General features: G+C 36.6%; 1 protein-coding gene across 1 annotated transcript in view; it reads left to right on the plus strand.

Annotated features, from left to right (window-relative positions):
* The window catches only part of CDKAL1 (CDK5 regulatory subunit associated protein 1 like 1), a 380,700-nt gene that overhangs the window by 277,724 nt on the left and 83,057 nt on the right, over positions 1–19,919 (plus strand). Inside the window, exon 13 of the mRNA XM_041475400.1 lies at positions 13,667–13,729. Within this exon, the coding sequence (XP_041331334.1) occupies positions 13,667–13,729 (63 nt within the window). The remainder of the gene's footprint in view (positions 1–13,666; positions 13,730–19,919) is intronic.

Below are 19,919 nucleotides of genomic sequence, written 5' to 3' on the forward strand. Positions count from 1 at the left end.
TCCTCTTCAGCATCTCTGACTCAAGATGGCTTTGGTGATTCTGCCCAAGTATCACAGCTGCAATAATAACATACTTGTCATGTCAGTTCCTTTTAGATTAGCTTTTTTTGGAAGACTTTGCCACTTCTAGAGACAATCTGTAGAGTATGAAGCATAGTAATATTTAGTACTTTTATAATTTTAGTGGATGGTTTTGATGATGATCTTAAATATAATTGCCTTTTGGGAGAAAATCCTCATTTGATATTATCTGAATAGAAAAAACAATCAGTAGGTCAACATGGAATCATCCCTTCGCATAGATAATTTATCACTGAAAGCCTTAAGGCACTGAAATTTTGCTAAAAGGGCAGATGACACTAATCCAGATGGACAGTTCTGCCACCATAAACTCAGAAAAGACAGATAAGGCTGCAGGCCTTTCTTATTTCTCCTGGAGAAAAAATGTCCATGGAGAATCAGACATCTGTCTGAATGGTCTCATCATTTCATAACCATCAGTTAGATTATGCTTACCACAAATACTCTTTCCAGTTTAGAGAAACGTTAAAACAAACCTAGGCATGATTTTTCTAAAGAAGCAATTATGGTAATGCTCAGTCATGTGCATGGAAAATGAGCCAAGATGTTGTCCAGAACTTAAATGCTACCCAATTTTTTTTCTTTCCTTTGCCCCTATTTTATCCACCAATGCTAAATGCATTGTTTCAGAGATGAGTCTGGATGCTCCTTATGTCCAGTGGGTTGAAAATTCTCACTCTGAAATGTGTTAACGATGAAATGCTATTTTCTGTGTTGTTACTGCTGCTATTGTTGTTATTATGTATCTGAATTTCTCAATTTCCTTGCTGCTTGTAAAGGTGGTAGTGCTGTTAACTGCATAACTCAAATTACAGATTCTAGTTAAACTAGCAGTGAGCAATGTAAGAGAACATGACTCAGATGTGTCTGGTAGGGAACTCATGTTTAGCTGCATTGCAAAGGATCAGAATAATTCTAAGTGTGAAGGTTACTTTTTTTCTCTGAAATCAAGAGCATGTAATACCTTACATTTTGGATAACTTCTCTGGTCTTGATTTTTTCAAGGTAGCTATTACTCATGTGGGGACTTGCAAGATTCTTTTTTCTGTCCAAGTGATTTGGTCCATCACAGTTACTGAAACATTAGGGGAGATTATCATCTCAGGATCAACTTGACTTTTGTCACTTGGTAAATACATGATGAAATAGCCATTTTGAAAATAAGGATCTTAACAAGGTACAATTATATTCTAGATTCATCTCTACTGAGCATAGGAGACGGTAGCTGTTTTGAGGGCAGTAATGTGACTGCAGCTTCATGATTACACTGCTATCAACTGCAGTGTGGATTCTGATTTTTCTGTATGTATTTTCAATAGTGTAATAAATTCGGTTTCAATTATATATTCACTTTCTCTTGCCTTCTCTCTTTCTTTATATCACCAAATAATTACATTGCTTCAAGCTAGAAAATTTTGTCGTTCAACTATTGAACATTTCCTTTAATTCCTCTGAAGTGTCTTATTAATTTTTTCTCTCTGTATTAGTTGTATTAAGCACTATTCTTACTATACTGAGGTGAATAACTGATTTACAAACTTCATAACTGTCCTGGTTTTGGCTGGAATAGAGTTAATTTTATTCCTAGTAGCTGGTATGGTGCTGTGTTTGGATTTAATATGATAATCATGTAGATACCACTACATGATATTTCTAGTTGTTGTTAAGTAGTGTTTGTAGCAAGTCAAGGACTTCTCAGCTCTTCATGCCCTGCCAGCAAGAAGGCTGGAGGGGCACAAGAAGCTGAGAGGCTGCACAGCTGGGACAGTTGCCCCAAGCTGGCCAAAGGAGTATTCCATACCATGTGGCGTCATGCTGAGTATACAGAGCTGGCCAGAGGCAGCTGCTGCAGCTGCTCGGTCACCCTGAAGAGTTAGAAAACTAACACACTGTTAGTACACTCACCATTATTAGGAGAAATAAATATCAGTGATCAGACCTTGTATCCCACTCCATTTAATCAAACCATCACTTAAATCTCTTCTTCTATCTCCCAATTACAGGAGTTGTACATAATGCACTAGATTTTTTCCATTAGGATAGCATAATACAATATACAGCTCAGCGCTGTCTGCCAGACAAGTTGCATTTAATCATCTCTGTGGGAACAGAAATTTTGTGGCCTTTATTCTATAATGGCTACTTATTTTTCTTAGACTACATTACTTTTACTTCTAGGAGGTCTCCAAAAAGTTTCATGACACCCTTTCATAACTGAGTGACTGTAGATCCACTGTATCTCTCTTTGATTAGAATTCTGCAAGGCACTAGAAATAGGCATTCTTGAGTGCCAGTAGATACAGTGTGATGTTTACCTCCTTTGCTGGATGGATGGATGGATATAGGTTTTGTAGTTCTGAATCTCTGCACACAAACAGCTGAATCTTCTGTGGAAGCTCTTGTGCTCTTACCTGTTCAAAAGACATGATTTTCCAAATGTTGCCAAACTGTCCTCCCAGTCTCACTGAAAAATAACCACTCACTCCTGTGTCAGGCAATATTAGTTGTCCTCTGCTTCAGCATTTTTTAACTCCAGGTATCTGGACAGCAAATGGAATAGCATTGCTTGTGCAAGGGGCACCTTTAGCCATGTTCAGAGCTCTAAAGGAAAGGAGCACAACTGGACCTTGTAGGTGTCCTATCAAAGAAAAGGCTGGTAAGCAACCTGCTAAGCAGATAGTGAGGAAGGATGACAATTGAGGACCACTCTTGACTTTGAGCACATTTCAGACTTTAGCGGGTAGTGATGGGGCACAAGGTGCTTGGGGAGGCCAGGGTTGGAGATAGAACAAGGAAAGAATTCATCTGCTGTCCAATATGGATTTAGAAATAAGTTGATAAGGTTTCATGTGATACATAACAGAACCAATGGCACTGTTAAGCACTTGAAGGTTGAGAGAGTGCAGCTTCAGGTGGACTTGATTAGTTAATGTGATTTAAGTGTCCAGACAGGAAGGTATCATCTCGTTTCTAATTCTCACAGACATAGCAGAATCAGTAATACTTATTGTGTCAGATTAATGGTGGCCAATTCAAAGATCATGCAATGGGATTATGTAGGGATATTCTTCTAAAATTAAAGAGGAATGCTGTGGAGATTGTAAGGTGGGAGAAAAGAAAAGAAAAGTAGAAAAAGAAATTCTGCCACTTATTCAGCATTCAGTACTGTTACTCCAGTGTATCATCACTATGAGCTCCCCTGTTAAGTGCTGTGACTAAATGGCATTACATGCCCCAGGAATTGGATGCAGCTGTGATAACTGCTTCTGGTGTATCAAAGGTTCTTGGCCCCTGACACACATCTCCCCTCTCCAGCACATGCATGGTGTAACATGTGGAGTGTTTCGTGTGTAAGAGAAGCCAAGACTGATTCGTGTCTGAGTTTGACTGCTAAACCTCTGTACTACAATTTGTTTTTCAGCAGTACACTTTTATTTGCTATTCTGCTAGGATAAAAACCTGAGTGAGTATTTTCATGACAACTTTGGGACCAGGGAGTTAAAAATGAGAAGGCTGGAGGGGAATATAGACTATGAAGAAAAAAACAATATATAATTCTTTGTATTTTTCACCAAACTGTTGTAGTATTCCAAGCTAACATATTCCAGCAAGCTGCTTTCTAGTTGTTTTATTTACGTCCATGTTCCCTTATGATTTTTATGAGAACATCATGTGAGGTACTGCAGAAAGCCCTACAAACCATTGACAGCTATGAATTCTCTCATCTACAAACCCAGTTATTCTTTGATGGGTTTTATTTTGATTGGTGTGGCTGTTGGTTAGTGCCATATCAATGTTGGTTCCTTTTGTTACCCTCTAGATGCTTAGAAATAGTTATGGATTGTTTCCTCCCTGGTTTTTTTTCCAGTAACTCCATAAACTGGTTGACCTATGAAAGCCTGGTTCTTCCTTTGCTCTGTTTAAAAGATGGCCAAAACATTTGACTGTTTTTATGCTGTATCTTTAAATCTACCCTGGTGCTCACCATTCAACATGTAGCCAGAACTTCGGGTTTTTGCAATAAATTCAAAGGAGCATAATTACCTGTGAATAGGGGTTTTGTGCTTAGACAAAACTACTAAACAGAGTTTTATAAGTGTTTAAAGACCATTGTATTTTAGAGCTAGAATCAGCTTATGCTCAAACCACCTTAAGTTGTTTGACCAGGTGCTGAAATGAAAATCTGTTTTGTTGTTGTGGGAGACAGTTGAGCTGGTAGGTTTTAAAATAGGTTAAACCCTTTCTGAGGTCTATAAATGATCTGCCTATGGAGCTGCTGAAAATTCAGTTCATAGCTGAATATGGGGAATGAGTTAAATTGCACGGTAACAGCTGGACAGTGCAGAGTCAGACCCCTGAGAAAGGACGAAAGTATTTTTATTCTAGCCTGGAGCTGTGGCTCTTAAATCTTACACTGCCGTAGAATAGAAGTCTTGTGCTTTCAAGGAGCACAACTGTGTTGCTTGAGAAAACAAGTGAAAATTCAAAGCAGGATTGGAAATGCACTTAGGAAACCAGCTTAGTTGGTGTTCTACTTTTTAAAGTTTTGGTGTTTAGTTTTTGGGGCTTTTTTTAACAGCAGAAACCGGTTGGAATGAAAATTACCAGCAGCTTCCTCATAAACTTTATACAAATCCAAGTTGAAAATTAGAGCATCTTAAAGTAAAGCACAACTATGAGTTCAGTCTAGGCCATGTTGTTAAGAAAAATAATTGGAAAATAAAATATGGAGAATATACATAAGGAGGAAGAGGGGGAGTTCTTTCTAAACTACATTGTCTGGCCAGAAATAGTTACAGAATTTGCAAGAATAATGAAACTGCTGTTAACTTCATGTAACTTTGTGGACTGATGCTTGCAGCCATGTGCAGAACATATGTTGTATAAAAAATACATATATAGTTTTGGAAAGTGCAGTCTTTGAAGATTTGTAGTGGCCATGAGCATTCATTAGCCATCCTCCTTCCCCTGTAAGTCTGTCTGAAAATCCTGATGGAATTGTGAGACTTTTAGTTGAAAGGAAGCTGAAATAGCATCAGGAGTTTATAACACCACATACTCCTGAGCTGAATAGAAGGAAGGGAAGATACTCTCAGAGATAAGGTAGAAGAGCCTTTGATTTTAAGAGAGAAAACAGTTTTATCTCCAATCTACTGTTTATTCTTCTGTCCTGTTCATTGATTCATAATGAAGTGGAAGAATCCTGGAATAAGTCTTAACTGTGCCTTTTTGTAATTTTTCTAATTTTTGCTTGAATTACATTTAGGTAACTTGTGTAAAACTGAAACAAAATTATATTTTTCAATTTGGAATTTTAATTTATTTTATAATCCAGGCTGCTCAGAACTAAAAACAGTGCCAGCAGCTATAGTAATTAGTAATAGCTTATTCCCTGAAACTGGATATAGGCATCAGAACAGAAAATTTTCAAAATTCCAGACTTCTTCAAATGAGAATGTGGTTTAGGTGTAGTTTTTTGTAACTTAACACAAAGAGCAAATTAATTTGTATCATGGAGGCAACTAAGCTTGTCCGTGAGTTGCAAATAATATAATGTTTATGATGGCCTATACTACATGCTTGGAATGAAAGGAGACTGAAATATCCTGAGGTGGGTTCTTGGTGACCCTTTCTTGAACTTCATCTGTCTTTGATAATCCAAGTGCACTCCCTCAAAGCCATCACAGTTGATCAGGTCACTGAGTGCTCTGGAACTTCTGTCTTCCACTGTTTTCATTGCTGCACCTGCACCTCTGGTCATTGGGCTAAAAATCTTGGAACCTGGAATTCCTGAAAGCCTGGAAGTAGAGTGGAGGACTGAATAATAGATGAAGATAAAACAGTGAGAGCAGTTTTTGTGATTCTAGTGAATTCATGTGTTGTAGGTGGTCTCTATCACACAGCAAGCACTTGAGCCCTGCTCCTCAGTTTGTTCCACACTGTACCCTCTTCAGCACTTCTCTTTCTGTTCTTCTTGGAAGGCTGGAAAACTAGGTGCTTTCAAGGCTGCTTGTGTGTGGTACAGCACACAGATACGAACACACTGGTTCGTAAAAAGGAAAAGAGTGCTCTGCAGACAGGTTTGTCCTGGGCTTAACATATTTGTAGATACAGATACATAGATATTTTAAAATTACATTTCATTACTAAGATGTAGTTTGCAGTTTGTTCTGGTTTGTATTGTTGTGTAACTGGCTGCAATAACTATACATATTCAAAAACCATCTATCCCTCGTGACCAATCACTTTATTTCTGATTTAGTGTCAATCTGATTTGAAATATGGCTGATACCGCAGGCCAAGATTCAGCTAGATATTTTGTTCTACAAATTGTTTTGACCTAAGCAGTCTTCCTAGTTATAGTGGCATCCTTAGGAAATCCCCACCTCATATATACTGTGAATTTTCTACATGAATTTCAGATATAAAAATCTGTCAGAAGTGAGAGCGTTTTATAAACTACATCAAATTTATGGACCCTCAAAGTGAACAAGTGCTGAAGGATTTTTCTGAAATTAATACTTGTTTTGCAAAAGTCTTCAGAATAAATTTTGCATAATTTATAGAATCATAGAATTGTGGAATATCCTGAGTTGGAAGGTTATTGAGTCCAGCTTCTTGGCCCTGTGCAAGACATCACAAGGATCACACCCAGTGCCTGAGAGCGTGGTCCAAATGCATCTTGAACTTCATCAGACTTGGTGCTGTGACCACTTCCCTGGGGGACTTTTTCCAGTGCCCATCCACTCTGGGTGAAGAGCCTTTTCCTGATATCTAACCTAAACCTCCCCAGGCTCAGTGTCATTTCCTCAAGTGCTCTCACTGGTCACCACAGAGTAGAGATCAGTGCCTGTCCCTCCTCTTCCCCTCACAAGGAAGCTGGAACTGCAGTGAGGTTTCCTCTCAGTCTCCTCTTCTCCAGGCTGAACAGACCAAATGCCCTCAGCTGCTCCTCACATGGCTTCCCCTCAAGGGCCTTCACCATCCTCATGGCCTCCTTTGGACACTCTCTAACAGTTTATTTTCCTTTTTATATTGTGGCACCCAAAACTGCCCCCAGCACTCAAGGTGAGGCTGCCCCAGCCCAGCCCAGAGCAGGACAATCCCCTCCCTTGCCTGGCTGGCGATGCTGTGCCTGATGCCCCCCAGGACATGGGTGGCCCTCCTGGCTGCCAGGGCACTGCTGGCTCAGATTCACTTTGACATGGACCAGGACCCCAGGTCCCTTTCTGTGGTGCTGCTCTCCAGTCTCTTGTTCTTCAGTCCATACATCCAGGTTTGCCCCATCCCAGTTGCAGAATTCAGCACTTTGCCCTTGTTAAATTTCATACGATTGGTGATTGCCTATCTCTCCAATAAAAAGTGACAGGAATAACAATCTTTAATCATAAGATAAATTAAAATGTCTCAAATTTAGCAGAAGGAATAAAATTCAGCAACATTTGTGAAATATATGGGTTTGAAGTGTCGGTATTACATAGCTAATATATGGGAGGTAAGAAGGAGGAAATTGCAATGCACATGATTTAATTGAAAATGTATCCTTCGACAAATTATTTTCAGGTAGGTTGGCAGATGTTCTTATGAAGATCCTAGCTGGTTTTTGAAAATGTCTGTAATTTTCCATAAATCAGAAGCTCTACATAAAATGTAAAATAGACTAAACCATAATAATTCATGTTGCTATAATCCTGAAGACAGTATTCCTTTAATGTTTGCAATCATTTTATAGTATTAATGATCAATAAAGCTGTGTGAAGTTTTATATATTTTGCTCTTTTAGACAATAAACACATTGCATGGAGTCATAGAACCATGCTATATTTTTTTTATAAAGAATCCTTGCGTGTAAAAAAAGTATACAAAATATGAATTATGAATCTACAGTTCTGTTGTTAATTGGAGCTGGGAAAAAAGTCCATAATCCTGTAACATTGAGGTGAACTGCTGAATAACACTGTACACTAAATGATATTTTCTATGCATGGATCAAAAATTATTAGAAAATTATTTCTTAAAGCAAGCTGAATGTTTGGGTCAGTAGCTGAAGTAGAACAGTGAGTCTGTTTTAACATAGTAATTCAGGTAGGTTAGGTCAAAAAGACTAGCTACTCCCCAAATGTTTTTCTATGCTTTATTATGGATGGGATCAGAAAGACAGCAATAATGTTAGTAGAGGTGAGTTAGTGATAGGACACAGAGAACTTGTTGGGCCTGTATTGTCACTTCTGTTCTTTCACAGCTTACAAGGCATGGATGCAAGTGCAGAATGAACACCAGGTATGATTTTATCAAGAAATCTGGCTGGGGCGCAATGTTTTTTTTAGGATCATTTCTAAGAGGCTGATGCATTGAATAACAGAGGTCAAAGAGAATGGTTCAGTGATTTCTGATCACTTTTTTAAAAGCTGTTTTGCAGACCAAAAAGCAATCTGCAAACTTTGATAACGTGGTGGTTCCAGTGGCTTGCCTCGTATCTCTGTTGTGGTTATAGGTACACAGATATAATACTTTATGGATTGAATCTGCAAGCAAGGCTTTTAAATGTACCTTGGTTGGAGTAGCTGCTATTTTCCCTCTCTGGTGTTTTGCCAAGTAATTCTGTGGAGATTTAAGTTAGTCCAGGGGGTGGCTTTGGGTAGGGTGCTACCAGCTTCATTCTAACTTATAAGAGTTCTGAGTTTGGAACTTTGTCATTTTGAGATCACAGGTGTAACATAAAGGAAAAGAAAGACAGAGCTGTTTTTGCTGATCAGAAAATGGATGTTACTGAAGTCAGAGAATGCCATAGCACAAAACGTGTTAGAAAGAGCTGTTTCAGAGAAGAAAGATCCAATCTCATGGTTTTGTGTCTGTTTTTCTGGAGCCTCTGTGCTTTCAGTTATACTGGGAAGGGAAACTGTGAAAATACTTGCAAAGCTGCTTCATTTTTCTCCCAAAGTGTATCAAAATTGTAGTTACATTTTCCCCTGAGTCACTAAGTTTAATATGACTTTAAATGAAGTAATTCATTAGATACTACAGAAGGAGGTAAAGTGGTTTTCCAGACTTGTTTGAAAGAAAAGCTGAATATTGCTACTGGTTGTTAGCATGCTCGAGGATAGGGGTGAGATGCTTTATAAACTCCAAATTAAATAAGGTTCCTGTGGTAAAATAAAATTATTTTTTAATTCTGATCAGCAGTATGTAAAAGAGAAATGGGGGAGATGATTGGTAAGTGAGGGAACAGAACTGGAATAAAGACATTAATCTGATTGCCTTAACACGTTATTATTCACTGTACTCATGAAGGAAAAGAAGAGTATTTGAACAGAAACAGATACATGTTCTTGTTACTGAAGGCAGCCCTGTATGTTGGAATGATTTTAAATGTGAGCAAGAAAACAAAGACAAGTGAACTTTGTTGGCATTATATTCATGCTGAGACTTTCAGTGGAACTGCTGGAATCTGCAGATCTGTCACAATATTAGGCTGGAATTAGTAAGAACTTTGAAGGTGAAAATAGGCTTTATAAAACTGAAAGCTGAGTCTAAAGGAAAGCAGTAATAGCTTCATATTGGGAGTAATTTTGTCCCTTTTATTCCTAAATGAAAATCTGAGAATATTCCATTTAAGTAGCTTCTATAAAAGAAATACCTCAGTGATATTGTAGATCTCCTTCACAATAAACATTGCAGACCTATGACACCATGCTTGAAAAGAAAACAAACAAGTTTTGGGCTATGTTAAAATCATCTGAAAGACAGGTAATTATCACCTGAATATGAAAAGAGGATCACGAGATAAGTGCAATATACATGTGTTAGCCTACAATGTTTAGCATTTGTTATAACTATTCCTTTTGTAAAATTATTTTTCTAAAGTATATTCTGATTACAAACATTTATTATTCGCATACCCCTACTTTTACCCTATTTTCACACCATTATCTGCAAAAAAAAAAAAAAAAAAAAATTCTCAGGTAGTCGGCACAAAATTCTATGCTGGTTTACTTGTGCAGAAAATATTTTAAATGGTTTTAGATTTCTTCCGTACTACAGGGTTTGTTGGGTTTTTTTGAGGGTTGGTTGATTTTTTTACATTCTGTTGTTCTTTAAGTGATATTTCATCACTTTTACATTATCCTACAAAAGTAGAATAACAATCCACAGTATAGTCCATGTAAGGCATTAGAAAAAGTTTTATTATTGCTAAAAAGCAGTGCACTAGAAAAAGAGTAAAAACACCAAGGTCACTAACTCAGCCTTTTTGGTGTATAGTCCCAGACTGTTGTCAAAGGAACCTTTATTGTTACTTTATCTTAAACATATAATATGCATATTGGATGACAAATGTCCCTTTAATAAATTCCAGTAATCAAAAATCTGAGGCCCAGCAAAATGAGAGAGAGAAAGGAAATAACTAGAGCAAAGTGTGTTACTTGCATTCCATATCTGCTTGCAGGATGGGGGAAATAATGAAATTGAGGTAATATGTTGTTTCCTCTCTACTAACATTGACTGTGTGTTCTGTACTAAGAAATGTCATTAGTTGATGTTGGTTTCTGGTTCTTATTTTTATAAATATCTTGAACACTGCCTGTCTTTTCAGAAGAAGTTAATTACTTAGGTGCATTTTAGTAACAAGCTTGAAATAACTCACTTAGAAAAAATATTGATTTATTTAAGGAAAACCTTCCAGCCTGGCATACTTATGTGTACAAGCATATATAGTTTTACAGTATTTAATTCAATCTTGCAGCAGCATTTTAATTAATTCTTTATCAGATGTTCACATACTTTTCCTGATAAAGATATAAGAAGTCTTCTTTTTATCTCCTATATAATATGGTGTTTTTCCAACTTTTTAAAACAGAAAACTGAAAATTTGTTTTTACAGTCATATGCATACATTTTTTTAGTGGCTCACATCAGTATAGGATCTGAATTTCTGTCTTTATCTCCTCTCCCTGCACTTGTTTCTTTAAGTGCTGCAAACTAAGGGTTATCTATCCCTGTATGGCAAGCCTGAAAGAAGTACAGGAATAAGCTAGGAGTCTGATGTTGCTATCAGACTCCTGGAAGATCTTTTCCTGCTAATTTGGAAAGAAAATAGAATTTTTTTCAGAAATAATTAGAATATGTCCTCTGTAGGTCTGTGAGCATGTTTGAAAGCAATAGTGCTGCTGCACGTGGAGCAATATGATAAGATTGTACAGTTGCCTAAGTTCAGAGAGGGGTTTTGAGTGGCTTTTTATAATGTAATTTTGGCACCATTATTGGTAGAGAACGAAGGACTGGAGAATCAGAACACTGAAGAAAAAGAGTAGAGAAATGGAAGGTTTTATGTTGGTCAAAGGGTACTTTAAAGGGATGTTGGACTAAGCTGAGGGAACATAAATAGGGGTATGAAGCTATGTCAAGGGAAGAAATTCTGAGTAGATGTGTATAAATAGATAGTTTAGGGACTGAAATAGTCCACTGGAAGTGATGAAGGAGAAGGAGCTTTTGGACTCATTTTCCGCTGTAGCCTCTAGACATGAAGAGGCCTGCTTTACCTCCTGCTCTGTACTGCATAGAGGTGAGCTGTGAACCATGCTGCTTCTTTATTTCAAAAACTTATTATTCATACCATGTGACTCATGCCAGTTGTAGGAGTTGTAGGGATTACCATTGGAGCAGCATGAATTCCTTGTCCTTTGTGTGTGTTTTGAAATACTACATATTTTTAGGTTTTAGAGATCTGAGTTGAAGTGTGTTTTTTGTTGTAGAAAGACAGAAGTTATCACTAAGCAACCTTAACTCTGTGCTTATGGCATTTTTATCTCTATATATTCAGGTTCCATACAAAACAGTTAAATAATGTTTAGGTTTAGTTCAGCTAAGCCTGTTGGGCATCCTGGGAATTTTTGGGGCATTTCTTCATATGCATCTTGAGAAGTTTCATTGCATGTTTTTCTCAGTTAGGAATTTCCAGCATTTCCCTAGTCAGGGGAGTTTTGGTTTTGTACAAAAAAAGTAAAACTTTTCTGGAAAGGTAGGAAAGAAACCATAATTTTGTATAATAACAAAAAGTTGAAGACTGTGTCAGTGTGTTGTGTAAGGGAAGCCATCTTCACTCTTCATCTAGCTGAATGTGTAACCAGCATTTTCGCGAGATTGTGAGGGTGAAAGATGGGTGGTTTTCCATGATATTGTTTTACTGACTGTTATTAAAGTAATTGCAGTCAAAATGAATTACAAGAGAAATAGTCTTCAGTAACAATGAGCAAGACTTGGACTTTTTCTGGATTTTGTAGGGCTTTCTTCCTAGAAAGATTAGTGGGGTTTCCGTAACCCAAACTCAAGTGCTTTTGTCTTTTTCCTGCATGATGCTACATTAAATTAGGTTTTTTCAAGCAATCTTTTTAGTAATCATTTTTGTATATATTTTTAATTTTTATCACATTTCTCCAAATAATTTTTATAGCACTTTATGTACTTTGACTGTCTACAGCTGTACTACAGAAAAGAAGTCATTGTAAGTTGCTTAATGTTTCAGTAAAAACAAAAACTAAGTAAAGAAAATACATAGTTCATGTTGCATGATCAAAAGTTGCTAAATTGTCCTATATTTTCCAGAAGTTAAAATAAATTCTGCAGTCATGCAGCTGTCTATTTAGTTCCCAGCATGCTGGAAACATAAACAGATCTTTCCAGCTTAGCTGGAAAGCTACTTTCACAGAAACAATGACTAAATAAGACACTGGTACAGACTACAAGCAAGGAGTTCTTGCAGTTGTCTCCTCTTAACACATTTTCCAACATGCAATGATTTGCCTTCCCCAGCTATGAGATAAGTAAACACCAATTTAGACATAATAAAACTTTGAACTGATTTGTGACTCATCCCTGCATTAAAGACAAAGGGTGTTTTTCTCCTCTTCCTGGCCACCCTCTATAGGATACAGCTGAGAAATTCTATTTAACATCAGCTGAAATTACTGAAAGCTCTTTGGCTAAATTCAGAAGTTAGATCAAGCAGGTTTTGTCTTTGAACTATGCTCTGAACAGAAGAAATTTTTTTTTCCTTTGCCTTGGCATTAAATGAGATATCACCTATTAATTTTCCACAATCAAAGCAGTGAGAGTATTAGCATCAAAAGAAATCAACAAATAATAAATGATTCTTCTTCAAACTGACTTCCTTTGCACCTGATCTTCTATAAGGCAATACTGCATGTACATGTTAGAATAGTAGACAAGTCTTTACAAGACTGGAGCTTGATCTCTCAGTTTTGTTATCTGTATTCTAAAATATTATTTATCATATATTGTGCAAAAATTAAACCTAGTCTGAATTGTTTACACATTCCACTGATGTTACACAGATTAGTGTTTATTATTTATTAAGGATATTTTCCATAATATTGTTAATATATATGTTAATTATTTCCTGTAATATTAAATATCCTTAATCTGCATACACTGCTCTTCATAACTACAGTTTCATTAACAAAGTGGGGAGAGAATGTGTTTGTACCTGCATACAGCTTTTTAATCAGTAGCTTCTCTCTTTCTCCTTTAACTTTTCTAATATGGCTTTTTTATTAATAATACTTTACAGAAAAAACAGAGAACGAAGGATCTGTCCCAGCTGTTTCATTCATACAATCCATATGATCATAAGGTAAGAAAAAAAGTATACTATCTGAGTTTGATGTTAAGAAAAATTCCAAACATTTGTGGTAACTATATTTCTTGTTTAATTCAAAATTGAGGAGAAATTATAAAATAGAAAGCACTGAGCATGTTACTTAAATTTTGCTAGCACGTAAGTGTTTCTTTATTTCTTTAAGCCAAGCTTGAAAAGGTGCATTTTCTGATTTGTAAAACCAATGACTCGCATTAACCTTATGGAAGTATAATTTATAGGCTGGCACTAAGTCCTGCAAAGTGACCACATGTGGTATTGGATTCCCCTCTTTTTTTTCCTCTGTGTTTAGGAACTGTGTTACCCTAGAATATGTTGCTTAGCCTGTTGTGTCAATTAGGCCCTGAGAGACATGATACTAATGAATTATCTATTGATCACAAAAGCATCATTCGAAGAGGCTGCTGTGTGAACAGCCTGGTGGTTGTCTGGGGGAGGAAGTAGAAACACGCATCATTATAACTTGCTTGTAACATCTGGGGAAAAAAGGTCCTTTCTCATTACAATGTGAAATTAAAAAAAAAAAAAAGTTGTTACATGATTTTGGCGAACCAAGAGACAGAGATCACACTATTTCTGTGCTATAGCTATGTCATGCATGGGGTTCTTCTAGACATTGTGCAGAAGACAGAATTAAGCAGCAGATTGAATGCAAGGAATGTTCAGTAGGTTTTTAAATCTTTTCATGGAGTTCCTCCTATCTTTGATGCCTCTGTGGTCATATTCTTTTAACAAGTGCACAAAACCCTTTAAAAATTTGTCAGCAGTATGAGATGTCTGTCTTTGCTGCTTCTGTTTTGAGAAGTGTGAGTGATTTTGTAAATATCCATTGAAACAAAGAAAGATTTGAAACATTTCTGTTGTTGTTGTTTAGACATTGCAAAGGAAAGTTTTGAACTCTATCTCTTCTTTTCCTGGACATGTACCAAATACATTGGAAAAAACAGCTAGGTTTTATATTTGTGAGAAGGTTGCAGAAGTATGTATGTGCATCTATCTCTGTAGGAACACATGCACGTATATGCAATACATGTGTAACTACACATATGTCAGTGAGAAACACAGTGTGTAAATGAATGAATTTATCAGGCAGGTTGTTGATGTGAGAGTTCTGTAGTTACTGGCCACTTGAAAATTTAGTTTAAAAATACATTGTAAAACAGCAGTTATATTCCATAGCTTTAACAAGTGTACCTAATTTCAAGTTAAATTCATCTCTTCTTGGTACTTCTTTTATAAATAGTCTCACATTATTTACAAAGACTGGTGATGCTGATATCAATGGCCTGTGAAAATGGCCTTAATGGAGAAACATGAAGAATAAAGAAAACTAGCGTGATGAGATTTTGAATGGGATTGTTGCTCCTTTGAATTGAAGCATTTTAAAGTAAATGTAATAGTAAGTCAATTAAGATCTAATAAGGTGATGCAACTGGTGAACGAGAAACTTTGATATTCCACTCCATGTCTTAATTCTCCTGTACAAAACACTTTTTATTCATAGTACAAGGAAATTCCATTATTCTTTTATTAGCACCTTTAATGGAACTTGGCCATTTGTAACTCCTGCTGTCTTCCTCCTCATATCCTTTGTGGCATTATATCAAAGTATTCTCAAATGATTTTGGCTGCAGTTGTGAGGACTTCTGCACTCTTTACAAATTAGTCATCACACAATGTGGAATGGCATATAAAAGCTTAAATATATTCACTTTTGATCTTTGTTTTAGGACCTTTAATATATCATTAAAAGTAGTACAATTGTTTGATGGGTGATTTTTGTACCTCCACTCTTTTGTTGCTTCCAAGCATATTCTGTGTATATATCTGAGAATACAAGTGCAGGGCAAAAGGGCAAGTGAAAGTTTGTATTAAAGTTATGGCCTTTCCATATATTCCATTTGACAGTGAAGGTTTTCCTTCTCCTGACTACTTCCTATTTGTAGGCTGCAACAAGCTCACTGCAGATTTCTTGCTCTGTGATTTTAATTTCCACCTCAGCTTTCAATTTCACAAGTGTTGCAGTTTAGGGGAGGGTTTTTAATTTTTGTATTAAATCTAACATTAGTTGGGAATTCAGTTATTTCTAGTGGAAGAGTGTATTAGCTTTATTTCTGTTTTGTTTGATTTACATGGTCAAAGGATTTGAGGGCAGGGCAGGGGCACATGTTGTTCGCTATTTTGTAGATTATTTTCAGGAAGTGTGAAAAGGAGATTTCACTATGACTTTGTGAAAGCATTGGTGATGCAGGGTCATGGCATGAGTGATTGGAATTAGTGATTAATTCCAGGATTATTTCTTTGTTGATTAAATGATTTTTCTCTGAGAACCTTTCTAAAATAGAATAAAAACTTAAAGGTAAGTTTGTGCTTAGTAGAAGTAGTTAAAACAGATGTGAAAATCTCATTAACTACAGTGGCTTAAACGGGATTTGCTACAAAGATTTGACAGTACTTCATCTTTTTAGGATGGGATATCTCATACTAAGGAGAAAAACTAATCAGAAAGTGTTCATTCTTCCATGCTCGCATTTCACTCACTAAACCAGAAAGTGATATTTTGATGAAGTAGCTATACTAACCTTACTAACCTTGTTACTATTTATGCGTGGTCAGGAGGCCAATAGCTTAGAAGCTGTAACTGTTCCCCTGAAAATGTAACCTGAATATATATATATTTGCCAATCTAGTGTAACTTAGAGCATCCTGAAAGACATTTAAATGCTTGTGGTTCTTCATTTCCAGATGGAAACCCAGAGCTTTTATAGTGGTGGAAACAAGGATTTACTTTCCCTTCCACTTCCAGGTGTTGAGTTTTATCCAATGAGGCCTTAATTTAGCAGCAGAGGAGGCAGAGCTTTCAATTCCTCCTGCAGAAGGAATGGAAAAGCAGGAGATACTCTGCTGCTATCAGGGGAGAATTAGCTGAGCTCCTGTATACTTTGATTCTTAAACAAGTATAAATTACCATCTACTTGCCCTTCTCATTGTTCAGATGAAACCTTTCAACAGCAAATCTCAAAATTGCCCATTATATACTTCTCCTATCCAGGCAGATTTGATCCTGCTCTCTTTAACCTAGTGTTACTAAAATGCTTTACAGAGCCTCTGACTACAGAACCTGCAGGTCTTTCAGATACTGTGCCACAGACAAAAGTTCATTTTATCATCAGTCTTGAATGCCTAGCAAATATATTGAATTCTTCATGTCAGACACATACAAAGAACTGCCTTTTCTCAGTTTTTTCTTTTGTTGTTCTTCAAATAAGTATCTTCTAAAATTCATTATTTTCAGAACTAAATAATTACTTAGGAAATGCTGAGCAATATCTTGTTCCAGGTGTGTGATTGCCATTTACTCAAACTTATTTCAGTTAGCATGTGTAAAAATACATAGCACTCTCTTTGTAGAAGTCATTCCTTGTTCTGAAATACTTGCTTTTCATTTTTATGGATCTGGCTTTCTTGAGAGTCAAGTTCTGATTGTTGTGTAACTTTTCTCTGTTTTATATACAGTTACACTTTTCTCTGTATATAAAAAAAAAGTTAATCTTTTTCTAGGACCATCAGAAAAAGGTGATAAAATTGACATTCTCATAAAGCTGTACCAACAACAGCTTTAGTGTTTTAAAATGTAAAAGTAGATAATTGAGAAGCTATAGTCTGGCCAGTTTCCTGCAAGCTCATTTAATGAAAGATTATGTTTGCACGCAAGTAATTTCTGCTGAATGTTTTTTATGTGTACACTGTGAGCTTTCACTTTTCACACAGTAAGAATTTTATTCTGTCTGAAGTAGATGTTTAGCTCAGAAATAGTGGAATTGGACCTCTCTCTGAAATGACTCTTGCTCTTTAAAATTTGTGAGCCAGTTTTTTTTTTTAAAGCTGGTAAAGTAGTTGTTATAATAGTTTACCTGGTCAAAACAACAGATTTTATAAGCTTAATAGGAGTTTCAGGATCCAGTATGCACCTAATGGCCAAATTCAGAAGTGCAGAGCCTGGTTCCTTTTCTTTTTGTCAGATGAGTTTAAGTATTCAGTCCTGCCCTGGAGTGGTTGTTGAAAACTATAATCCTCAATTTTTGCTCCGCAGAAAATTTACATGTTGTAAGAGCAGTATATCAGAACTACTGCACATTTTGCTGCTTTGCTTTCTTGGGAGGATACCCGGGATACCTTAGGGCATGTCCACACACACCTCTGGGAGCATGGGGCTGTTACAGTGAGAAATCCTCTGAGAGTTGTGCTTAAAACTCAGCTTAAACTATTTGTTTCTGCCTTCTGCAGAACAACAGGGCACGATCTATGAAAAAATAAGGTCATATATAGCTTTAGAGATTTATTTTAGCATATACTGTATCCAGCTCAGTAAAAAAATATAGTCAACACTCATGTGATTTGAAGAGTTTTTTGAGGGATTTTCTCCCAAACTGAAGGTGTGCTCAGAATTAAATAATTAGTTGCTATTTAAAAATGTGCTGTAATTGATGCAATTCTGCTAAAATAATTGTAAAATCTTTAAACCTCATGCTTCTCATGTTCTTTATTAATGTGTTCTGGAAATGTTAAAACACTCAAAAAGCAAAACCCCCTAGCCAATGCCTGTTTGTTTGTATTGTGATACACAATTAAGTGACAAAAAAGATTTTCTTTTTCTTCGTGTTTTGTTTTTTTTTTTGTTTGTTTGTTTTTTTTTTTTTTTTTTTTTTTTTTTTTTTGTTTTTTCTTTTTTTTTTTGTCAGCTTTTAGCCTCATAACTTCCTGCTTCCCAAAATTGCTTATGTCCTGTTGTCTCTGATAAGGGTAGATATATGCATAACTCACTCAAGGAACATTATTGACAAGATTATAGCAAGGCTATTCTTAAGGTACTAATGGCTGCTGCCACTTAGAGACCTATGATGTTTTCAAGCAATTATTTCAATAGTACACAGACCCTATGCTTAATGGAAAATAAATAATCTAGTGTCGGTTTCCTTAAACTGAGGTTTCTTCTGCTGCATTCTTTAGCTCTCCTGGACAGTTGACACTTAGTGTCAGAAATTTTTTGAAAATTACCATTGAAAGAGGCTGTAAGTAATGAAATGGGGTGAAACTACTTTCACAGTGAAGTAGGCAGGGGCCACTATGAAACAGGTTGGATGTCTTTTGGCACTGCCTTAGGAGGCATATCTGTATGCTCCAAGTGGTTTTCGTTGACAATAACACAGCATATTAATCATAGTAATGCCCAAGGCTGTGGCATTGTTTAGGAATCATCATGGGCACCTGTGAGAAACATAAAATATTGGAAAGCAAGTGTAAAGTGCCAGGTGAAGGGTGAGGGTTTGGAGTCAGCTGGCTTCTGATTAAAAAAAACCTGTTAAGTCCTGCATTCCTTCCACCTCTGTGCTGTTCTGGTGGCCTCTGGGAGCAATAGGCTGTGGCAGGAGAATGGAGGGTGTGGTGGTGGCACTGAGAACCAGCAAAACTGTCTTCACCAAGATGAGGACTCTTTAGCTCAACAGCAGAAATAGGGGGGAAGTCAATCATTTAAGTTGGGACCAGTTTTCTTACTGATAAGCTGCTTCCTTTCATTTTCCATTCCTTTCCTTTTTCTCCCATATACAGGGACTCCTTCACAAATAAGCCAATTTGAACAAAAGAAATTCTAATGTCTATTGAGTGAAACCACTCTAACTGAAATGCCTGATGTTGGCTAACTTTCTAATGGTGTACATCACCACACTACTCTTGTTAATTAGGTCCTAAAACTATTTTTTTGAAGATGTGTCTGCACTGTGGGACAATGTGTTTCATAAGAGGACAATTAAATTGACATGTTGGACACCTGTAGAGTTGGAAGTGTTGCTATGAGAGTAGCTGGTATAGGACTACAATGTAGTTGCAACACTAAACATGTGGCAGGTGAGATTAACATCCTTCTGTGTTCATAGTCCCAGATCTCTCAGACTTGGACATCTTGTGTGTTTGCTGCTGTCATCTTTAAAAGCTACTGGCATTAGGACATGGTTTGTTTTACATGTGAGGCATGGCAGCTAGCATGTTTACGTAAACCAAATTTGGATGATTTTTGGAAATGGGAAATTACAGAACTGCTGAAAACCACAAGCAATTCTTAATGTTTCTCAGTTATTAACTGTGTTTTGTAAGATGTGTGGTGGAA

This window comes from Pyrgilauda ruficollis, unplaced genomic scaffold, assembly GCF_017590135.1.
Source record: "Pyrgilauda ruficollis isolate IOZ18807 unplaced genomic scaffold, ASM1759013v1 scaffold35, whole genome shotgun sequence".
Lineage (NCBI taxonomy): Eukaryota > Metazoa > Chordata > Aves > Passeriformes > Passeridae > Pyrgilauda > Pyrgilauda ruficollis.